Source organism: Danio rerio, chromosome 2 (genome assembly GCF_052040795.2).
Source record: "Danio rerio strain M-AB ecotype USA chromosome 2, GRCz13ab, whole genome shotgun sequence".
Lineage (NCBI taxonomy): Eukaryota > Metazoa > Chordata > Actinopteri > Cypriniformes > Danionidae > Danio > Danio rerio.
In genome coordinates this window covers 4,198,421-4,220,567 of record NC_141022.1, presented here as the reverse complement: position 1 = coordinate 4,220,567, position 22,147 = coordinate 4,198,421, and the positions used below count along the sequence as shown (strand labels likewise).

General features: G+C 36.8%; 1 protein-coding gene and 1 long non-coding RNA gene across 6 annotated transcripts in view; both read left to right on the top strand.

The window, feature by feature from the left end:
* Positions 1–22,147, top strand: part of LOC141377726 (uncharacterized) — a 187,805-nt gene that overhangs the window by 61,905 nt on the left and 103,753 nt on the right. The gene's annotated exons all lie outside the window — the stretch shown is intronic.
* mmp16b (matrix metallopeptidase 16b (membrane-inserted)) overlaps positions 1–22,147 on the top strand; it is a 54,073-nt gene that overhangs the window by 20,721 nt on the left and 11,205 nt on the right. For 4 of the 5 annotated variants that reach the window (XM_087240354.1, XM_087240352.1, XM_087240351.1 and 1 more), the window contains exons 2-7: positions 3,862–4,010; positions 7,556–7,675; positions 12,261–12,580; positions 17,002–17,163; positions 18,666–18,880; positions 21,745–21,883. In XM_087240354.1, coding sequence (XP_087096480.1) covers positions 3,862–4,010; positions 7,556–7,675; positions 12,261–12,580; positions 17,002–17,163; positions 18,666–18,880; positions 21,745–21,883 — 1,105 coding nt within the window. The remainder of the gene's footprint in view (positions 1–3,861; positions 4,011–7,555; positions 7,676–12,260; positions 12,581–17,001; positions 17,164–18,665; positions 18,881–21,744; positions 21,884–22,147) is intronic. The other variant, XM_087240353.1, reaches the window with a different exon arrangement.

The window sequence follows — 22,147 nt, the reverse complement described above, 5'->3', positions numbered from 1 at the left end:
GACCAGCTAAGACCAGGCTGGAAATGGCTGGAAACCAGCCTGAAAGTGGCCAAAACCCCTCTAAAACCAGCCTGGTCGACCAGCTAAAACCAGCCGATTTTTTAGCAGGGATATATATATTTATATGATCAAAGGACATAAAAGTGCCCGTAGTTGAAGAATTACCCAACTACATAATCCAGATAATCAATCAATTACAACCCAGCTACAACTTAATTATATAACACACGCATATATTTACATGTGTACGTGTACAGACATTGATATTGAATTATTGATCTCAGCAGAGCACTAAAGCGTTTACTTTGCCTTTTTGTGTATGGATTGTTGTAAAGCATGTTTGACCTCAAGTGCATTATCTTAAAAGCTCTTTCCAGCATAATGTTGTCTGCAATGAAATGATCTTAAGATGCACCTTCAGAAAACCACTCTTCTCCAATCACCGCTCTCCTAGAACGCCATTACAGTTCATCGACGCAACAAAGAGAGTTAATAAAATGTTCTTTTGCTCACACTTCAGCTTTATCGCTCTCTGGTTGTGCCTTGTGCTGAATACACACTAATATTTCTGCAATATAAAATAACGGCGTTCATCTAGTGCTGCATTGTGCATCGTAAACCTTAAACATCAGCGCTGCGCTGGGTATTGTTTATTATTTCTATCTACAGCTTCATTGCATTATTTATATAAAGTAAATGCAAATGCTGGTCTGAGCTCTTGTTCTGTCTGGGCTGGACTATGCATAGCTATTAAAACTACCTGACAAAGGTCTTGTTGCCTATCCAAAGGAACAGCAAATAATAACTTGAATTCTAGTTGATCATTTGGTATCAAAAGTGGCTTATATAAAAGGCAAAGGCCTCTAGATTACGCTTATTTTACCACTATAAAATATGAGCATGCCTTGATCTTTAATTCTTTAATTAGGACAGTAAGGTCTGACTCTGCTTAGACTAAAGTCTCATCACTGAACAGAAATAATGTCCAGTATAGAATATAAAGTCCTGCTGCAGTGGAGACAGATTGAATCTTGTGTCTGACTCCATCATGAGCTTGGAGGACTGCATCCATACATCTCTGACTCAAACCACTGATTAATAAAGTCATCTGGAATGCCAAAGAAAGCGTTCTTGCAGGACTTCCAGAGCCGTTGGATTCATCTTCAATGCCTCGTCCTTCATCTTACCCCAAACATGCTCAATAATGTTCATGTCTGGTGACTGGGTTGGCCAACCATGGAGCAGCTTGACCTTCTTTGCTTTCAGGAGCTTTGATGTGGAGGCTGAAGTATGAGGAGCGCTATCCTGCTGGAGAATTGTCCCTCTCCTGTGGTTTGTAATGTAATGGGCAGCACAAATGTCTTGATACCTCAGGATGTTGATGTTGCCCTTCTCTCTGCAGATCTCTCGCACGCCCCCATACTGAATGTAACCTCAAACCATGATTTTTCCTTTAGCGAACTTGACTGATTTCTGTGAGAATCTTGGCTCTATGCTGGTTCCAGTAGGTCTTCTGCAGTATTTGTAATGATTGAGATGCAGCTCAACAGATGATTCATCAGAAAAATCCACCTTCTGCCACTTTTCCAAATGATCAACTAAGTCAATTATTATTTGTTGATCTTACCACTGGGATCGACGACAAAACTTTAGTCAGGCAGTGTAGAGGATGTTGTGTTTTTTTAATAAGATAAAAAGAGTGCATGTTCATGATTTACACTAATTTTCAATAATTCGTATCCTACAGATAGGATGTGTGTTTAGATGTAGTTCAGGGGGTTTTTTTTTGCTTTGTTTTTTGACCACACTTCATTATTATTGTTCATTTATTCTTTTGCTGCAAATTAGTACTGAATTTAGAAATAGTTTTGAAATAAATCTTTGCGCTTAAACTAAATTAAATATGTAGGCTCATGGATGTCTTCAGTGAGTTTCCACTGCTTCCTCACTCCACCAAAGTAAAGGATTAAAGTAAAGAGTAATAGTAAAGAGAAAGTAAAGAGGCTGAATGGAGGAGGCTCATTCTCTATCATCGCACTGCAGATGCTCTGTTTTACCAGTTCAACTCTGCAGACCCAGTACCAGGTCGGTGACGTTATCAACTTTTGCTTTAAAGGGCTAGCATTGCACCAGACCTTCGTAAGTGGTTTCATTTGAAAGTGTAGAGTCTATATTTTATGCAAATATGCATAACTTTGGTTTTTATCCAACTGTACAAAAGTTATGAACACTTTGTTAGGTCCCATGTGGGACCTGTTTGTATGTGTGTGTTTTTTGTGTGATTTTTGCAGAGCCTGCATGCATGATTCCAGATTGGTGGGTGGGTCATCCCACCTGAGACTCATCGTGGGGTGTTTATAAGGAGTCCGGCATTCTGTCTAGGAGAGCTCGATTAGCCGGACGTCTCTGCTTGGCGCTTTTGATTTGTTTTAGTTGTGTTTGGATCATGAGCTCAATACACTTCCATACACATGCTTTTCACTACTGACTTTCACCTATACTGACTTTGATTGCTTTAAATACTTTTGTTAATTATACATTTTGTTAATAAATCATTTCTCTTTTCAATTTACCTGGTCCGTATTGTCTCTCTAATGTTGCAACATTGAGCCGGTTGTAACAACTTAAATACACAGTATTTTGGAGACCCGAGCTGGGTATTGAACATTGGTTCTTTTTTATATTTTTCATATTATTTTTTCATATTATTCACTTTTTCATATTTTTTAGCTCAAATGAAAGCTCTTGCCGATGCTCATACGGTTCTAGCATTCTTTTTACTGAATTATATTCACATATCAAACTGAGTTGCTGAATGAATCGCGGTGTTTCCATGGCGTAGAAGTGAAAACAATACATTTATGATCAATAAGCAGCCCCAGATAGCACAGACAGCTGTCATCTCTTACCTTATGCTGTGCGCTTCAGGGCCATTTCTCCTCTGTTTTTGAGGTGATGTGCATAAGTAATCCTTTTATATGTCTGACGTGGTCCAAACACAGTGAATTATGTTTGATCAAACAAAAGAATAGTGAAATATGAAAACAAGGATTGATCCCTGTGGATTGTATAGCACCTCTCATCAGTTGGAATACAATAACTTTTGCATAGATTATGGTGGAGACATTTTTCTTTTTTCCTGTGATTACAGACATGTGCAGGAACCACCAAAATTAATTACAGCATGCTAGACCGTACAGAACCTAAAAGGTACACTTTCAAATTTGAGTTTATAAAAAAATACACAAAAAACGCCTCTTTTTTTAGGTGTTTATTATAACACAGACAACATATACAGATATTTTAACCACTTTCAATAGTGTTTTATGAAAATTCAAAGGGTTTTCTTTAAAATGATACCAAATTTTTGCATTTACACCTCTGCATGTGGAAATTGGAAAGCTTTTAAATTTGGGTAGGCAAAATCCAAGCGGAAATCCCAAAATAGCAGCAGAGTTTAACTGGTTAACTGTTTTCTCGCTAGGGAAGGGCTCAGTTTTTCCACTTACAAAGTCCGCCATTTAAACAGCAAATGCACTGTGGAGCGACACAGCTGGCTCTTAAAGGGAATGGGAGACGAGACTCTAATTGGTTTGTTCTCACAACACACCCATAACTCGTTAAGAAAATAAGCACAACCCTTTTAGACCATGCGCCGGGGTGCAGAGCGGATTTTTCTGTCCTTAAAACAGCAAAAGTGGATTCAAACATGCCCTTTTACGCCATGCACTTTAGACTTTGCACTTAGATCGTTAAAATAGAGCCCATTGTGTGTATTCTGATGACAACCACAATAAATTGATGTCAAAGTTTCAGAGTTTTTCCCGATCAGGCTTGTGATGTTTGTTCTGTGTTTTGCAGGTGTGGTTGCAGAAGTATGGCTACCTTCACCCTACACCACCCAACATGGCCGCCCAGCGATCAGCCCAAACCATGCATTCTGCTATTGCTGCCATGCAGCACAAGTATGGACTAAACATCACAGGGACTCTAAACAAGTATACTATAGAGTGAGTACATTTAAGCATATACAGTCACAAAAAGTTCATAAATATACAACTATATACAAATATATGAACATATATACATATATATATATATATATATATATATATATATATATATATATATATATATATATATATATATATATATATATAAAAAACAAATGTTAATTTTTTTATTTGAATGGTTGAAAGCTTTATATATACAAACTTTATATATTGTATATATTATTGACTTTCCCAGAATTCCCTGCATGGCACATTACTTTTTAAGCTTTTTGTTGACATTAATATGGATCTTTTTAGTTGTTTCCCCATCAATTATGTACAAAAGTGATTTATGTTGCATCTAATGTGGATAAACAATGTTTATTTTATGACTTATGTGTGTTTTCATACTGGTGTTTAGTAGCTGTGTGAATGACACTGAGCACCTTCTATACACTGATACACTTCTCTGTTTGTGGGAACAGTTGTTTAGGCATTATTTCATCATGTAACCTTCTCATCACCACCTGCATATGGCTGTGTTAACGTGTCTATCTGTGTAACAAAAGATGTGTAGATGCTGGTAATTCAAAATACAGACATATTATCTATAAATTAATGAAATCTGGTAGTTTACTGTAAAAACAAGAAATCGCTTTTACAGTTTGTACTCTATTTTTACCGTAAATTGTGGATTTATTTTTTGTAGACATTTATTTATATGTATTTTTTTGTAGACAATCGAAATTTGTTGTATTTTTTTCAGAAATAACATGCTAAATTAAATTATTTTTCCTTAAAACAAGCTAAACAATCTGCCAATGGTATCAGCAAAATAGTTGTTTTTCCTTTTGAATAATAATATATTTTGCTTAGCCCGTTTGCAGGTTATTTAGCTTGTTTTGCTGGTCTAGAAAATGCTTCTTGATTTGGAAATCCTTAGATGTTTGGATGAGAAACAAGACCAAAAAAAGTCAGAAAAGCTGTGTGTTTAGTCAGGTGGTGTTTTGGCACCTGCTCAGCTGTAATGATGATGAATTTGCTTAAAATATCAAACATTAACTCACACAATAATGACACAATATCTATTTTCCATGGTTATTATATCTGTCCTAATTCACGTGGACACAAATGACAGACTGTCCTGAAATGAGTCATTTATTAAATCAGTGTTAAAGTCAAATGAATCACTCAGACTGAACATTTCAGCCCTGCTTTCGTATGTTTAGCTTGGACTCCACATCCCATTTTCCAGTCATTGTCACTGTGTTATGAGCATCAGTTCTCTTTAAACTTTTTCTGTTTTGGTATAGTAATGATAGGTTAAGACGAGGCCTTGTTTTTGATATTCAGCTATGTAAATAAATCCATTATCTTTATATTTCTAGGGTTGTACAAACTAATCAACGTTGTCTAACTTAATTTATCATCATGAGTCTTTTTTTATTTGCCAACAATATAAACATTTCAGACATAAACATTAGCTGACCACCTTGCAGTGTACCATTCGATCATCACACATGCTCATTTGTGTAAGTTTCGTCAATCTGGCAACCTGCAAGTGCATTTGGATTGAAATACCCCAGCGGTTTTTAACATTTAGTTAAAATATATATATATAAATATTAGGCAGTGAATTTTAATGACACATTTTCATGATGGTAGAGTTATTCTGATGTTGATGATTATAATATGGTGTTTAATGGCTGGGATATGGGCATATTTTTGTCTTAATTGCTTATAAGGACTCTCCATTGACATAAAGTATTTGATGCTGTAAAAAACACTGGTTATATTGTTTTACCTTAACCTAACATTTAAACACAACACTCAGAGGAAACCTGTGGCAAATATTGACTGTGAAAAAAATTAATTTACTTCAATTTTAAACTGTTTTGGTTTATGAGGACCCTGGGCTGGTTGGTTGTTTGGTTATTTAAGTTGGTTGGTTGGTTGATTGATTGGTTATTTGATTGGTAGGTTGGATTGTTGGTTGTTTGGTTGGTTGGTTGGTTGGTTGGTTGGTTGGTTGGTTGGTTATTTGATTGCTTGGTTGGTTGGTTGGTTGCTTTTTTTATTGATTGGTTGGTTATTTGATTGGTTGGTTGCTTAGTTGTTTATCTGATTGGTTGGTTGGTTGTTTGGTTATTCAAATTGGTTGGTTCGTTTGTTGATTAATTGATTGGTTGGTTGTTTGGTTATTTTATTGGCTGGTTGGTTGGTTATTTGATTGGTTGGTTATTGGATTGGTTGGTGGGTTGGTTAATTGATTGGTTGGTTATTTTATTGGCTGGTTGGTTGGTTGGTTGGTTGGTCGGTTGGTTATTTGATTGGTTGGTTGGTTGGTTATTAGATTGGTTGGTTGATTATTGGATTGGTTGGTTGGTTATTTGAGTGGCTGGTTATTTTATTGACTGGTTGGTTGGTTATTTGTTTAGTTTGTTGGTTATTTGATTGGCTGGTTGGTTATTTGGTTGATTGGTTGGTTGGTTATTAGATTGGTTGGCTGGTTGGTTGGTTATTTGATTGGTTGGTTGGCTATTTGAGTAGCTGGTTTTTTTATTGACTGGTTGGTTGTTTATTTGTTTAGTTAGTTGGTTGGTTACTTGATTGGCTGGTTGGTTATTTGATTGGTTGTTTGGTTGGTTGGAGGTTGGTTGGTTATTTGATTGGTTGGTTGTTGGGTCATTTAAGATTGGTTGGTTGGTTGGTTATTTCATTGGTTGGTTGGTTATTGGATTGGTTGGTTTGTTATTTGACTGGTTGGTTATTTTTGGCTGGTTGGTTGGTCGGTTAGTTGGTTATTGGATTAGTTGGTTGGTTGGTTGGTTGTTTTGTTATTTGGTTGGTTGGTTATTTAATAGTTTGGTTTGTTTGGTTATTTGATTATTTGATTGGTTGGTTTGTTGTTTTTTTATTCAATTGGTAGGTTGGTTGGTTGTTTGGTTATTTAAATTGTTAGGTTTGTTGGTTACTTGATTGGTTGGTTGTTTTGTTATTTAAGCTGGCTGGTTGGTTATTTGACTGGTTGATTGGTTGGTTATTTTATTGGCTGGTTGGTTGGTTGGTTATTCGATTTGTTGGTTGGTTATTTGATTGGATATTTGGTTGGTTTGTTTGATATTTGATTGGTTGGTTTGTTAATTGATTGGTTGGTTATTTGATCTGATGCTTGGTTGGTTTGTTATTTGATCAGTTAATTGGTTGGTTATTTAATTGGTTGGTTGATTATTTGATTAGGTGGTTATTGTATTGCATTTTAAAATGTACATATACATAGTTAATTAAGTACACAAAAGTGGCTTTTAAAGTCAGTAGTATTATCTGCAAAAGAATGTTTTGTTTAAAAGAGTGTCCTTTTAAGATTCAAAGCACACTAAAATACATTCCTAATGCATTTAACATGAAGATTTAACTAGAGGAGATTTTTGTTGAACTATAATTATATGTAAACAAATCAATTCAGTCTGATGATAAAACCCCTTCGCTCTTTTACATTAACAGTACCTTAAATCTTCAGCTAACCTCATTTTGTGGTGTGCCAAATTGTCTTTCTCCTGCAGCTGGATGAAAAAGCCCAGATGTGGAGTACCGGACCAGCTGAAAGCCGGATCCGCATCCCGCAGGAAGAAGCGATATGCACTCACCGGACAGAAGTGGCAGCGTGAACACATCTCATACAGGTTAGAGACAAACGTCACGTCTCTTTGAGTGTTAATGATTTAACAATCAGCTCTATAAATATCACACAGGCATTAAAAGACAAAAGTGTGACATAAAAAGGAGCTCTATATTTATAACAGAAATCTAAATAAGCTGACTTAAACATGCACACTAGAAAACAGCCTACAGCCCTCCTGGGATTTATTTTTTCTTTCTTTTTAAAATATTTCCTAAATGATGCTTAACAGAGTAGGGATTCTTCACAGTATTTCCTATAATATTTTGTCTTCTAGAGAAAGTTGTATTTGTTTTATTTCGGCTAGAATAAAAGCAGTTATGAATTTTTAAAAACCATTTTAAGGTCAATATTATTAGCCCTCTCAAGCAATATTTGTTATGATTGTCTACAGAACAAACCACTGCACTAGACGGACGCACATGACTGTTAAATATAAGCACATGCGTTCATAAGTAGTTAACAATGAGTTAATTATAATGTGCCCCTACAAGTAAAGTCATGACATAAAGATACATTTACATTGAAAAAATTATTCATTGCATTTACCAATGATCTTTTTTTATGGTAAGTGGTTGCAAACAATTTATATGGGCTGAATTTAAAAAAACAAATTAAGTTGAACATTACTAAATTACTAAATTCAGCCCATGTAAATTGTTTGCAACCACCTACCTTAAAGAAATATAGTAAATCCAATGAATCTTTTTTTTCAGTGTAGCTACTGTAGAAAGTCCCTCAAATCATTGTGTCTCTGGCATCCTACATTGCAGTATACGCAATAAAGACACAGCCAAGCATTTAATAACCTCCAGCATTCTCTCCGTAACCTTCAAGAAATATATTTGAATCCCTGGAGATTTACCTTTTAAAGGGCTCCGAGGAAATGGAGTGTTCTCTCACCTCAATTTAGACTTTCCTGGTTACAGCGGCCGATAACGGAAATGATTTATTCAAATCCTAGCTATTTCTTTTTTTTAATTGATGGGCCACCTATGCAAATGGAATGTAAATGAAGACAGGCTTGGCAGTGAGTGACTGGCCTCTATAGAGGAAAGTCAGCTGAGATTTTCAGGGCCTCTCGGTCTGTTAGAGGAAGATAAAGACTTCAATGTGGGGAATTCAGCAGATCTGCCCGTCTGAGAGCACTCGGCGGAGTTCACCTCGCTAAAATCAAAATGCTTTTTCCGAGAGATGAACAAATCATACTGTAATGGTGGGGGGGTTTCGCTATGATTTGACAGCCGATCAAGGTTTCAGTGTAAATATCTGATTAAAATAGTAGAAATGATCATCATAAAAGTCTACCTTTACAGTAGGGGTGGGGCAGTATGCTAATTGTTCATTAATTCATTCGTTTTCCTTCGCCGTAGTCTCTATATCAGAGGTCACCACAGCAGAATGAACCACCAACTATTCCAACATATACTTTAAGCAGCGGATGCCCTTCCAACCAAAACCCAGTATTGGGAAACACCCATACATACTCATACACTATATCCAATTTAGTTTATCTAATTTACCAATGAAAGTTGTCATTTACTCTAGTGCGTAACGTAAACTAAACTGTTTATTATGATATAGAAAGAACACTTTTCTGTTGCTTTTCAATGTAAACACACGCTAGATGGACGTGCACAGGGCTTAATTTGTGCCGGAATACATTGGATCCGGGTCCGACACCTCTGAAATCTGATCTGGCACCTCATTTTACCAATCCCCCTCCTCAACCGCCCTCCTACCCCGTCCGCTGTTTACTTTCACTTTCTTCCATGACTCTCCAACTCTTCACCAGAAGAGGCGCCTCTCCATTCTCGGGTAACATGCCGGATCCGTAACCCCGATCTGTTCCGGGACCTCGCAATTCACAAATTAAGCACTGGACATGCATGACTGCTAAGTTTTATCACAGGAGTTCATGAGTAGATAAGTATGAGATAATGATAATGTGACCCTACAAGTAAAGTCATGGCATAAAGATACAGGCCATTTTAGTTACATCTAGCTAAAAGTAAAGTGTTAATTAATACATTGACAAACATTTAACAAGGTGCTTGATTAAAGCGTGCCTGAACTCATCAGTAGTTCATAATAAAGTAACATTTAATTTGCATATGGCGGCGCGGTGGCTCAGATGTTAGCACTGTCATATCACAGCAAAAAGGTTGCTGGTTTTAGCCCCGACTGGGTCAGCTGGTGTTTCTGTGTAGAGTTTGCATGTTCTCCTCGTGTTGGTGTGGGTTTCTTCTGGGTGCTCAGGTTTCCCCCACAGTCCAAAGACATGCGCTATAGGTGAATTGAATAAGCTTATTTGGCCGTCGTCTATGAGTGTGTGTGAATGTGAGTGTGTATGGGTGTTTCCCAGTACTGGGTTGCAACTGGAAGGGCATCCTCTGCGTAAAGCATATGATAAATAAGTTGGCGGTTCATTCCGCTGTGGTGACCCCTGATAAATAAAGGGACTAAGCTGAAGGAAAATGAATGAATGCTGTCAATAAAAATGTAAGTTGGCTCTTTTTTTGTACAATTCTTCATCAATAAACAAGAATAACCCGTAATATGTCTCGTATTCAGTATAAAGTAACACTTTTAAGTACACCCCTTATTACTTTAATTTCCCAAACAGTAATTTTTGGGCAAAGTATCTGTATCGGATTGGTATCGCCGATACTTGCCCTTATTTTACTTGGTATCGGATCGGATATGAAATCAGTGGTATCGCACATCACTGTTTAGGCGATTTCCACAACAATATATATTTATATCCAACAGTTCTGTCTGGATCTCGAATCTGATTGGCTGATAGCCGTGATATATTTAAGTAATATCAGCACCCGTATAGCCTCTTTACCCTTTGTGTATTACTCCGCCCACATACAGCCAGCAACAAGACACTACAGTTTGACAAATATTACTGCTGCTACACAACAAAATATACTTTTGAGGCTTTTTTAGTCGAGAATGTAGTTGTTTAGATTGCAACTATGCAGTTTATTTGCCAGAATAGTGCCTGTTTAAAAATATTTACAATTTCTGAGAGACAGCTCATCGGCGACAGTTGACATTTTCTATCCACAAGATGGCGCCAGAACCGCATTATAAGCCCTTACGCCCTATTCACACGGGGCTTCAGCGTCAACGCTTCCCATTCACTTTGAATGGGTGACGTCAGGCATTGCCGAACTGCATTGTGGATCCGTCGGCGCCGCTTCAGAAGCGTTCCTCGCTGCAGAAGTTGGGACCAGCTCCACTTTTCAAGCGCCGACGGAAGCGTCAGCCAATCAGATCGCTGTATGCAAATACACCAGCTCAGACAGTGGCCTATTGCTGACTGAATTTCATTGGCTGACGCTTCTAAGACGATCGTTTCAGCTCCAACTTCAGACACGCCCTCTGTCAAGCGTTGACGCTGAAGCCCCGTGTGAATAGGGCGTTACGCTTAGAAGATAAAACAGTCTGATTTCTAACTATAGCAGATCAAATCAATATTAAACTGGTAAGCACACCTGCCAACACTTCCTTTTTTCCTTTTTTCATGGGAGTATCCTGTTTTTCAGTGTCTTGAAAAATATCTAGTCAAATATTATGCAGCTGCCCTTTGGTTTCCATGAACGAGACAGAGAGTTTCTGACGGGTGCTTGATTCTTTATTATGCTCAAGACGAGAGCCATTAAACTTTCGTTGCGTAGCACCGTGAAACTACACAAAGAAACAACAAAACAACAAAATAACTCGTATACAGAATAATATGACAAATAAAGATATAATGTACAGAGCGACATATGAAAATGAAACAATGAAGTATATGAAGACAGCTTGAAACAACTAATAAGAAGGCAGAGCTCACGATTAATATATACATACAAATGAACTCATGTGGCTTAAATATTGACTTCACATACCTCGCTCCGCTTTCCCAAAGGGTTCTATTAAATAAATTGTGCAGGATTAAGCCTCCTTTTTTCCATAAATCACACAGCAATGTGTCTTCTCTTCGCTCCCGCTAGCCTGATTAACCTATTAGTCACCTAGGCTTCCGAAACACGTGACATGCTCTGATGCTCTAAAATTATTTAAAGGGATATAGTGATTTAGTGGTCACTTACATATTATTTACTGTCATCATGGCAAAGATGAAATAATCAGATATTATAAATGAGTTATTAAATGAGTTATTAAAACTATTATGTTTAGAAATGTGTTGAAAAAATCTCTCTGTTAAACAGAAAATGAGGAAAAAATGAAACAGGGTATTAGTTAAACAGGGCTAATAATTTAGGAGGGCTAATAATTATGACTTTAACTGTATAGATAGATAGATAGATAGATAGATAGATAGATAGATAGATAGATAGATAGATAGATAGATAGATAGATAGATAGATAGATAAAATGTATATTTATGTATTCTCAGCCACACTAAAAGAAAAATATACTGTGAAAAAAATCATTGCTCTGTTAAACATCACTTGGGAAATATTTGAAAAAGTATTTATTTTGTCTTCAACTGTAACTGTAGTCTTTTTTCCTCAAGACGAAACTCCACAGCTATTTAGTTTTTTTCATCTGTTTATTATTGTATGTTTCAGCATTAAAAACGTCACTCCTAAAGTGGGAAATCAAGAAACCCACGATGCGATCCGGCGGGCGTTTGACGTGTGGCAGGGAGTGACGCCGCTGCGCTTCGAGGCCGTGCCCTTCCGTGACCTGGACAGCGGCAAGCGGGACGTGGACATCACCATCATCTTCGCCTCGGGTTTCCACGGCGACAGCTCTCCTTTTGACGGAGAGGGAGGATTCCTGGCTCATGCCTATTTCCCAGGGCCGGGCATCGGGGGCGACACACACTTCGACTCGGATGAACCCTGGACGCTGGGCAACCCAAACCATGATGGTGAGAGAACGGCAGGTTAGGCCACATTTTCAATCTCCACAATTAATGAATGAATGAAGTTGCAGTTTTGTGGCAGGGCAGAGCCAAGTGGTGCATGACATCTGGGTAGGGAGGCACAAACTGTTTATAAGTCCTTGCTTTAACTAGAATGCAAGGTCCACACTTAGAGGCTTAGTAACTTGTAGTACTATGTAACTAAATTTCTTCTTAATTCGGTTGCACCACGTGTTGAATGACGTAATATCCAATCAGAAGCATTTTAATTGTAAAACTGTTTTCAAATTTTGCATTTATTTAAATCACAGATAATATATATATATATATATATATATATATATATATATATATATATATATATATATATATATATATATATATATATATATATATATATATATATTTAATTTAACTTGTATTTCATTGCAGATGATACAACAAACATTATTTCATGTTTTATTTTCAAAATAAACACATTTCTTGCAACACATTTTTAAAAAAGGGGGAACAGTGAAGCATTTAGCACTGTGTAACGTAATTCCTTTCACAACACTCAAAATCCGTTTAGCGACTGAAGACACTTATTGATGAAGTGTTTCAGTTGTAATTTTGTTCCATTTTTCCTGCAAACAAGTCTTCAAATGGGCAACAGTATGAGATCTTCATTGACGTATGTTGCGCTTCAAAATGTGCCACACATTCTCTATTGGAGAAAGGTCGGGACTGCAGACAGGCCAGTCAAGTACCAATAATTTATTTGACCTACAGATGAAAGTATAATATATTTATTTATACATACATTTTTTTAAAAATATTTCCCAAGTTATGTTTAACTGAGCAAGGAAAGTTTGACAGTATGATAATATTTTTTTTTTTCTGGAGAAAGTCTTATTTGTTTTATTACGGCTAGAATAAAAGCAGTTTTTAATTTTTTATACACCATTTTAAGAACAAAATTTTTAGCCCCCGATTGAACAAACCATTATTATACAATACCCTAATTAACCTATACTCTGTATATAACTAACCTATACCCTGTATAGAAGTGTCTTGTAAAATGAAGTGATTTGTTTAACAGAAATTGGGGGGAAAAATAGACAGGGGTCTAATAATTTGGGAAGGGGGGTGGGGGGGCTAATGATTCTGACTTCAACTGTATATATATATATATATATATATATATATATATATATATATATATATATATATATATATATATATATATATATATATATATATATATATACGAAAACAGCTAATAGAGTATACACATTAATCAGTCACAAGTTGGCCCTAAACAGTCAAAAACAAAAAGCTGACAGAAACGAAATCAGGTGAGCAGATCATAGACTAACCTACATATTATCTTTTCACAAGATGGCAAACAAAAAACCTTGGCATGACATATATGGATTTGAACCTATTCACTGAGAAGGTGATGAATAACCCTGTGTTATTTAGCGGTTGTCGTCTCAGATTAAGATACCACAGAATGGCGCAATCAGAATCAAGTATTCAAGACAGCGCTGTAATAATATATAATAAGGACATGGAATTTAAATTCTCACTTAATAATAAAAGATTTAACAGCTCTTATTGGCATTAATGTTTTCACACAGAAACTTAAAATTGTGCTAAAGGATAGTTTAAAGTTTAAAAATGTTCTTTGGAGTATTAAAATGTTCATTAAAAGGTTTTTATTGGAACAATGATTCTGCTAATGGGTTGCTACAAAAACATTCAATTGAACCAAAAGCTGTGGACGTTTTTTCTTATGTATAGTGGCAATTCCTTGAGAAACGGAATATTAATTGAGAAAACAGTGGGCGTGTCTTGTTTTTTTCTACTGTGAGCTGATTGGATGTAGTAAAGTATGCATTTTATTCAGAAAGATGGGGAAAAGGGTTTGTGGAGAGTTATTATAACCTAACAGACTCCTCCTCCTCACCATTTCTGTTTGTTGACAGACAGCAGGAGGGGTGTGGTTAAGTATGTTAGCCACGCCCAATACCTCAGACACATGTAATCTGACAATTTAACTGAAAACAAACAGGAAGTGCATTTTCAGATTTCAATTTTAGATTGCAAGGGCATTTTTTTCTCAATGACATGCACAGATGAATTGTTCACCACAAACCTAGCACGTAAGCTAACTAAATCATACGGTTAGTTTTGATTTCATTTTGTCCATCATAATAAAGTGTGAGCTCGGGTGCTAAAACAGCGTGAATAAACAGCACTATCATTGGCCGCAGTTGATCTTCTCCGTCTGTGTGTGCATGTGCATGTTGGTGTACATGTCAGGTGTCAGCTCTGTTTGATATGTAGTATTTGCGTTACTGTTGCACCCAGTAAATGAGAGGTAATCAGATCCATCTCTCCGCTGCGAGCCGCACTTAGAGGCACTCAGCTTTAATTACCTGGGCCGACTGGATGCAGAGAGCTTTTAAGATGCTCATCTCCTTTCACCAAACGTCTCGCTGAGACAGTAATGAATGGCTGGGACTACATTCGCCACTGGCGTTTTTTTTTTTTACTGCCGCCTGCACTCAGGACCCCTCGGCGGTTTGTTTTTTTCTGATGTTACACGTGCCTGGCATAATCACTAACCAAAGTTTCAGGCTTTATTTAGAGACATAGCGAGAGATTTGTTGGGCTTTTCCATTTGTGAGATCTGTTAACACAGAATATGAGTTTCCTAACCAAAGCTACTTTTCTATTGAATTTTCAATGTAAACACAAGTTTGACCAATGTGTTTGATCGTTCCGCTCGCGTTCCGCATTCTTTTGAAGCATCGCACACGTGAACGCCATGTCAAATTAAAAGATCTTCAACTTTATTATGCAGAGCAGCTCATCACCGCCAGCTCCAAAAGCAGTGGACCAATCAGAAAATCTTGGAGGCGGGGCAACCATTGCAAGCTTCTTTTTATAGTAAAAGTGGCATGACATGTTTTATTTGCCGTTATGTCATAGGGTAGGCGCTAATTGTGTCCAGAAATCTGGGGTGGGGATTACAACAAGAGGAGACAAGCACAAAATCATTTTAGCTTCACTTTTAAGTGCTAAAGATGATGTTAAAGACATAATCTAATAGCACATTTATCGAAAATAGGGAATTAGATTTATACACGTCACCTACTTATATTAAATATTTTTTACCGGGTTTCACAGACACGGTTTTTTATACTGAAATGCAATACTAAAGTGTCTTTCACTGACATATTTTGCACACTGGTCATATTTTTCCTAAAACATTTTATAAAAGTTATTTCCTTATTAAATTAATCATAGTTTATTACAGGCTCTGGACTTCGCATCTCAAAAATCTAATTCTATAAGACACTATGGGCTCTATTTTAATGATATAGGCACAAAGTCTGAAGCGCAGGGCGCAAAAGCATTAAGGGCATGTCTGAATCCACTTTTGCTTTTTTTAAGGATGGAAAAATCCGCTCTGCGCCATGGCGTATGGTCTAACAGGGTTGAGCTTATTCTCTTAATGAGTTGTAGGTGTGTACTGAGAATAAACCAATTAGAGTCCTTCATTTTTAAAGCTGTTAGTTGTCCAATGTCCAAATCAATTAGAGAGCTATTCAGTAGAAGAAATCAGGTTTACTTTTCGGCTTCATTGATTGTATTTACTAAGCAATAAAATCATTGTGTGCCAGTTTGCAATGGCGATCCCAACGCAATCTCACGGCAATTCGTAACTTTTTGATTCAGTGGCTAATTCATATGATTCCATATGATCTAACTCGTACATTTGCTCATCACCCAATGACAGTTAGGGTTGGATACCACGCCTCCTTTTTAAAATCGTACATTTTCGTACGACTGAACTTGCCACTAAACTAACAACACGTAAAAATATTTACGTTTCTTTGAGAGATCAGGCTGGCAATACTCCACTATTTATAGGAAGGCAGAGCCCCACAATTATTCTGCCTAGGGCTCCCAAATGTACAGGGCCGGCCCTGGCCACCGTACATACACACAGAAAGCAAAGCTGAGCCTAAATGGCAATAAATGTTTGGCAGAATAGTCAACTTTTCTACATAATTACCCTATTAAAATCCTAATTAATATGCTTTTCTGCAGAGACTGGCAGGACTAAAGGACACAACGATAATGCGAAACAGCTAATTAACTTTAAATGAGTACATGCTGTGTGAGTAGCCTTCAGCTATTGCTATGAACTATAGCCTATCTTGCGTAACGTTTTCATTCACCAGTGTTGTGTAATATAAAGCAACGTGGGATCTGATTTGCATTGTGTGTTCAAAGCCCACACACTGTACACATGTGTTTTACCACATTCGGATGGATCTCGGGTCAAGCACTTGAGTCATGATTCTTAAAGCCTTATTTTTTTCATGAGTTAAATGATGAAAACAACATGAAGTAAAGCCAATCCTGTGTTGATTTATTCTCCTCAGGTAATGATCTGTTCCTCGTGGCGGTTCACGAGCTTGGTCATGCTTTAGGACTGGAACATTCCAGTGACCCGACGGCTATAATGGCTCCATTTTATCAGTATATGGACACTGAGAGCTTCAAACTGCCTCATGATGATCTTCAGGGCATCCAGAAAATATATGGTGAGTTTAAACCTCCAAGAACACCTCAGGTAGATAGGAATTCTGGTCCAGATTTGACATAAAGCTGGCACAGCAGGCATTCATCGCTGGCATACAGCATGTGGGCCGAACATGGGCCGGGTTTGACAGAGGTGGCACCTTCTTTAAGGCGGCACATAAGACTTGGGCCAGATATTAAATGTAGTATTTGGACCATATGTTAAAAAATGTATGTGGGCCATGTAAGTTTGGCCTATCTTGACCCACATTTAAAATACATTTCAATTATTTTCGAGTAACGAAAAAATCTACCAATCGTGTCGCTTCGAGAAAAAGCGTAGCCATAGTGTGCCTAAAGCGAAATGCTTCATGGGTTTATTAAATTCATTGCAGTCATGTCACAACAACATATCTGGCCCAAATCTGGCCCAATTATGGGTTATTACCTTGGTTGAGACTTGGACCAGATATGGTCCATGTTTGGCCCTTGTATGGAGGCCAGACATGATCCAATCATGTTCCTTAATTCACTGCAGCATGTGGGCCAAGCAAAAGCTAATTGTGTGGGCCAGATCTGAGCCAGAGAAATTTTGCCATGTAAGTTTGGCCTATCTTGACCCACTTTTAAAATACATTTAAACTATTGTTGAGAAAAGAAAAATTCTACCAATCAGGTCGTTTCAAGAAAAAGCACGACCATGAAGCAAAATGCTTCAAGGGTTTATCAAATTTATTGTAGTCATGACACACCAACATATCTGGCCCAGTTCAGGCCCGGTTATAGGTTATTACCTTGGTTAAGACTTGGCCCAGATATGGTCCATGTTTGGCCCTTGTATGGAAGCCAGATTTGGTCCAATATTGTACCGTAATTTACTGAGGCATGTGGGCCAAGCAAAAGCTGATTGTGTGGGCCAGATCTGAGCCAGAAAAATTGTGCTATATAAGTTTGGCCTATTTTGACCCACTTTTAAAATACATTTAAACTATTTTTGAGAAAAGAAAAAATTCTACCAATTGACTCACTTCGAGAAAAAGTGCAACCATGAAGCGAAATGCTTTAAAGGTTTGTCAAATTCATCGCAGTCATGTCACACCAACATATCTGGCCCAAATCAGGCCTAGATATGGGTTGCTACCTTGGTTGAGACTTGGACCAGATATGGTCCATGTTTAACCCTTATATGGAAGCCAGACATGATCCAATCATGTTCCGTAATTCACTGCAGCATGTGGGCCAAGCAAAAGCTAACTGTGTGGGCCAGATCTGGGCCAGAAAAAAATTTGCTATAAGGGACATTATTCGTTTGGTTCTGGAGAAAAGTTTTCAGTGTTTTATTAATATAGATACATTCTTTATATATCACTTCAAAAGCATTGTGCATTTGTGAGTGTGCTTCACACATGCCTGAGCATACTACCCGAGAAGCGTTTCAGCGACGGTCAGAAAGTGAAATGACTTGCCTTAAAGGGACTTTGACCTTATGTGTCGACTGACACAGAACTTTTCATTTTCTCTGCAGGTCCTCCAAACAAGAACCCTCAGCCCACTCGACTGCTGACGACGGCGACTCCTCCTCGCCTGCACCTACCGTCTGACCCGCGTAAACATGAACGTAGTCGCCCACACCGGCCTCCGCAGAAAAACAAACCCAGCCATCCAAACTCCAAACCCGACATCTGCGACGGAGGATTCAACACGCTGGCCATCCTGCGCAATGAGCTCTTCGTCTTCAAGGTCCGAACCCAGCAAACAATACTGTGTCTACACCAAGGATGGGCAAACTTGATCCTCGAGGACCGGTGTCCCTGCAGAGTTTTGTTCCAACACTAGTCAAACACACCTGGACATGCTAATCAGTGTCTTTAAGATCACAATAAATCTATAAGCAGGTGTGTTTGATTAGGGTTGGAGCTAAACTGTGCAGGACACCGGCCCTCCGGAACCGAGTTTGCCCACCCCTGGTCTACACAGTATTAAGATGTTGATCTCTGCTCTGTCGACTTTTGATGTTAAAAATTCAACTCTACAAATTAACAAAGCAACTTTTATTGACACTTTAGCAGTTAATAATGTAATGTGTGAGAAATAATATAAACAGAAAATTAAATCTGTAAAATAACAAAAAACACACTGGCAGTTTATTATGAGGTTTTTGTGGTGTAATATATAACACCAACCCAGACAATGTAGCACTTTCACGAGCATGGACCATGCCACACTTTGAGCTAGATTTTATTGTAGGCATGTAGGAATGAAGGGGATGGTAGGGGAACAGTGGGATGAAGGGGAAGGAAGATAAGGAATGAACAGTGAACAGGTAGGTAGGTTGATCGGGCGTCCTATGATGATGGCCAGAGACTCAGAGTGGGGGTACCATCGCTGTAATATTTTGGTAGAGTGATCAGACATCCCCGATTCAACCTAGGAGTGAAGAAAGAGGAATAGGAAGAGGGGAAATAGAGGGAGGGAGGGTCAGTTCGAGATAACGAGAAGATAAGTGCTATCAGAAAGAACAGGGAGATAATTATGATACTGAATTACATTTATTGATGAGTATTATTTGACAAGAGTTTTACGAAACAGGATTTATTTGGTGGAGGCTTCATCTGTAGCTTTGTTTGTAAGCTTTTAGATCCAGCTAAGTCTGCTGAGGGCGAAGGCAGGGGCGGAGCCTTCCCCCAGGACAGGGCCAACTTGGTGGCGGTGGGGAGGACGGTGGGTGAACGTCTGCGTCGGTGCCTGCAATCAAATGAATGAAATTATTGGTCAGCTTATATATTCCTTGTGTCTCTTGGCTATTGGTTGGAACCGATTGTGATGAGTGACAGGACATTAGGTCTGCCTTGTAGAACTACCGCTACAAGCTACAGTGCTAGAGGGATGGTCAGCCTTAAATACGTTTTTGGGGAGTAGGTGATTGGTTAAGATGACAAAGTGGGGCGTGGTTGCACTACTGAACCTTTGTTAACAAGTTAACTCCATTTAAACTATTAAAAATGTTATAAAAGTCGCTTTTTCTAATTTTGTTTAGATAAAAAGTTCAAAATGAAAAGGTCAAAGTTTCATAATGCAATTTAAAAACATTAATAAACGGGGAAAATAAAAACATGAATCATAAAATATGAAAAAATAATATGTGGATATTTTTACAGTAGTCTCCATTAGCTGGGGCCAGATGGAATCTGCAGACGTTTTTTGCTGTTTCTGCAGAGAGTTTTAGTAAAAATCTCTGGATTATTGCGGAATATTTTGGGAGTATCATAACTAAAACCTTAATATATAAAATAAAAGATTTTTTTTTTTTACTTTTATTTAATGTTTTCAATGCAAATCCAATTAGATTCACTTTATTTGGTAAACACAGCAAGTCTCTCATACAATATCTCTACTAAAAGACCATATTGTAAATAAATCATATAAATATTTTCATATTAGTCAATAATATTACTGAAATTAATTTAAAAACTAAATAAATATAGATTTAGTTGCCGGTTCATTCCACTGTGGCGACCTCGGATTAATAAAGGGAATAAGCCGAAAAGAAAATGAATGAATGAATAAATGAATAAATATAGATTTACACACCTTTACTCAAGTAAATAAACAGAATTAATAATGGGCTATTACCCAAAGAAGGGTTGCGGCTGGAAGGGCATCCGCTGCGTAAACACTTGCTGGATAAGTTGCCGGTTCATTCCGCTGTGGCGACCCCGGATTAATGAAGGGACTAAGCCGACAAGAAAATGAATGAATGAATGAATGAATGATAGGCTAAAAATCAGGGAAAATATGTGGGCCTGGCGATGGCTGCTTTTGAAGTATATATATATACACATATACACACATATATATATATATATATATATATATATATATATATATATATATATATATATATATATATATATATATATATATATATATATATATATACACATATACACACACACACACATATATATATATATATATATATATATATATATATATATATATATATATATATATATATATATATATATATATATGTATATATATATATATATATATATATATATATATATGTATATATATATATATATATATATATATATATATATATATATATATATATATATATATATATATATATATATATATATATATATATACACACACACATATATATATATATATATATATATATATATATATATATATATATATATATATATATATATATATATATATATATATATTTATATTTTATTTTATTTTACAGTGCATGTTCCGAACCACTGATTGAAATCAAATGGTTCATAAAGGTTTTTGAAGCTTCATAAAGCAATTTTACAATGCAATATATATATATATATATATATATATATATATATATATATATATATATATATATATATATATATATATATAGATAGATAGATAGATATAGATAGATATAGATATAGATATAGATAATACTTATAGATATCCTTAAGACTAACATACTGATACTAACATCTAAAAAACATCACTTTAAGTTCACAGGACTTTTAAAATGTGACTGAGAAACACTGCAGTATTAGTCTCTGCATTTGCTAACAGCATTGGTCTCTCATTAGGATCAGTGGTTCTGGAGGGTGAGAGATAATTCTGTGGTGCCTGGATACCCGATGCAGATCAGCTACTTCTGGAGAGGTTTGCCTCCCAAGATTGATGCCGTCTACGAAAACAGCGAGGGGAAGTTCGTCTTCTTCAAAGGTAGGATACTTGTCATTATGAATTGTACACTATTTGACAAAGGTATTGTTGTTGATCCCGGTTGTAAGAGCAACAAATAATAACTTCTAGTTGATCATTTGGAAACGTGGTAGAAGGTAGAGTTTTCTGTTGAATCATTCGTTGAACTGCATCCCAATCATCACAAATACTGCAGAAGACCTACTGGACGCAGTCAAAGAAATCAGTCAAGTTTGGTGAAGAAAAAATCATGGTTTGGGGTTAGTTCAGTATGGGGGCGTGCGA